The sequence below is a fragment of the Dipodomys ordii genome, unplaced genomic scaffold (genome assembly GCF_000151885.1).
Source record: "Dipodomys ordii isolate 6190 unplaced genomic scaffold, Dord_2.0 Scaffold68, whole genome shotgun sequence".
NCBI classification, from domain to species: Eukaryota; Metazoa; Chordata; class Mammalia; order Rodentia; family Heteromyidae; genus Dipodomys; species Dipodomys ordii.
Window position 1 is genome coordinate 2939212 of NW_012267284.1, and position 2011 is coordinate 2941222.

The 2011-nt window shown below is 67.0% G+C and overlaps 1 protein-coding gene across 1 annotated transcript in view; it reads left to right on the forward strand.

Moving 5' to 3' along the window:
- The first annotated feature begins 958 nt into the window (after window positions 1-958).
- Window positions 959-2011, forward strand: part of Lfng (LFNG O-fucosylpeptide 3-beta-N-acetylglucosaminyltransferase) — a 9937-nt gene continuing 8884 nt past the window's right edge. The window contains exon 1 of the mRNA XM_013023382.1: window positions 959-1957. Coding sequence (XP_012878836.1) covers window positions 959-1957 — 999 coding nt within the window. The remainder of the gene's footprint in view (window positions 1958-2011) is intronic.

Here is a 2011-nt window from a genome sequence, read left to right on the forward strand (position 1 = left end):
GCTCCCTTGATGTAATGAATAAATGGAACAGTAAGCCAGGGACCCAGAGGACCCAGAGGCCAGGGTACAGGCTGCCAAGCAGTCCAGGGGAGAGAGGAGAGATGAGTGGTGGAGAAGGTGAGGTGATCAGAGACAGAGGTTTGCAGTGGAGATAAGAGCAAAGACCTCCCCCCGCCCCCCAGGCTGCAGCTGGGCTGAGCGGACTACTTATGGGACAACAGGTAGGTCCCTTTCCTTCTCGCCCACCCCCATGGCCCTATAGCCTCTGGCAGGCTCCAGGAGTGCGCTGGGACTGGCGGGGGAGGGGTTTATAGCAGAAGGTGACGCCTGGGAGACTTGTCACTTGGGCAGTCGGCACCATCTGCTCTGGCATCTGCCTACCGAGGTGGAGTCTGCTAATTACCTGGGGTGGGCAGGAAGAGGCCTGGGAACCACCGTTCCCATCCCTCCCCATCACAGAGGGGCTGGGGTGGCCCTAGAGCAAATGGGCCACAGCGCTGTCCCCAGAGACCAGAGAGACCAGGCAGACATCTATTCAACGTCTGTGTATGTACACGTGCGTGTGTGTGCGTGCATGCGCGCGCGCGCGCACACACACACATTGGCCCTAGGGCTCAGTCCTGAGCATTTTTGCTCCAGGCTAGCACTCTACCACTTTGAGCTACCGCTTTACTTCTAGCTTTTGGCTGGTTAATTGGAGGTAAGAGTCTCCTGGACTTTCCTGCTCAGGCCGAATTCGAACGGTGATCCTTAGATCTCAGCCCCTTGAATAGCTAGGATTACAGATGTGAGCCACCAGCTCCCACATCAGCAAGTCCTAGAGCTCTACAAGCCCCAGGACCGGCCGCGTTCCGAGGTCGCTGTCTGGCAGTTGACTACAAATGACTGCAGGCCGAGCGCCTAAGTGTTCAGGAAGGGTTAGCCCGTGGCCGTCGTGGCAGGCGCTGGCCTCCTGCGCATGGGACGAGGAGGCCGGAGTCGAGGGGACCCAGACGCAGCCCGGCGGAGAGCCGCCCCCAGCTGCAGTGCGGAGGCTGCGGCCGGCGGCAGAGGCTCCTCCTGCTCCCACTCCGGGGACCCTCGGCCGCTTCCGGGCCCGGAGCCCCTCGCCCTGGCTTCCCGCGCACATTCCTGCGCCCCCGCTCGTGCAGGGGGGCGGCCCGGGCCCGTGGGAAGGGCCGGGGGCCGCGTGCCAGGGAGGCGGAGCAGGGAGGGCGCACAGCTGGGTCACATCTGTCCCGAGCGCATTAGGACCAAATGGGACAGAAGGCCGCCTTTCATCCTGAAAGGAAAGGGGGAGGCCTTAAGTTTCTCCTGGCTGTATGGCGCCCGACGTTTTCGGGACCAAGCCCCACCCCACACCCCGTGCAGGGGGAGTGGGGTGCATGTGCTTTCTCGCTGGACACTCGGGGCGGCCCCACCTGCGGCACAGGTGGCGAACACACCTCCAGCTCCAGCTCATACCAATGGATCGGCCGCGGCCGCCCCAAGGGGTAGGAAGCCAGTCGCGGGAGAGGAAGTGCGCGCCTGCGGGGCGTCGGAGCCCGGAGCTCGAGTCCCAGCACCCGGGTCACCAGGCCCAGGGCGCGCCCCGCCGCGTGCAGCCGCGGCCGGCGTTAGCAGCCTGGGTGCCTTCCTCCCCACCCCGCCCCGCATTCAGCGCATCCGGTGCAGCGGAGACCGAGCCCCACGCCCCTCGGAGGTCCGCCGGGAGACGACCCGGCGGGGCGGGGCGTGCACGGGCGCAAAGGGGGCGGGGCCCTGGACCCCCCGGCGGGCCGTTCCCAGCCCCCCGCCGCGGCCCCCACGTGGGCGCTGCCGGGCTGGGAAGCAATTCCGACGCCACGCCCACGGGGGGGGTGCCGCCCTCAGCGAGGAGCCAATGAGCGCCTGGGGGCGTGGCCAGCGGGGAGGTTTAAGAGCGCCGAGCGCGGGCGGCGCGCAGCGCAGCTGGACCGTGCGGCAGGGACTGGGGTCCTCGGGCGCGTGGACCCTCAGGGCAGGCGCAGCG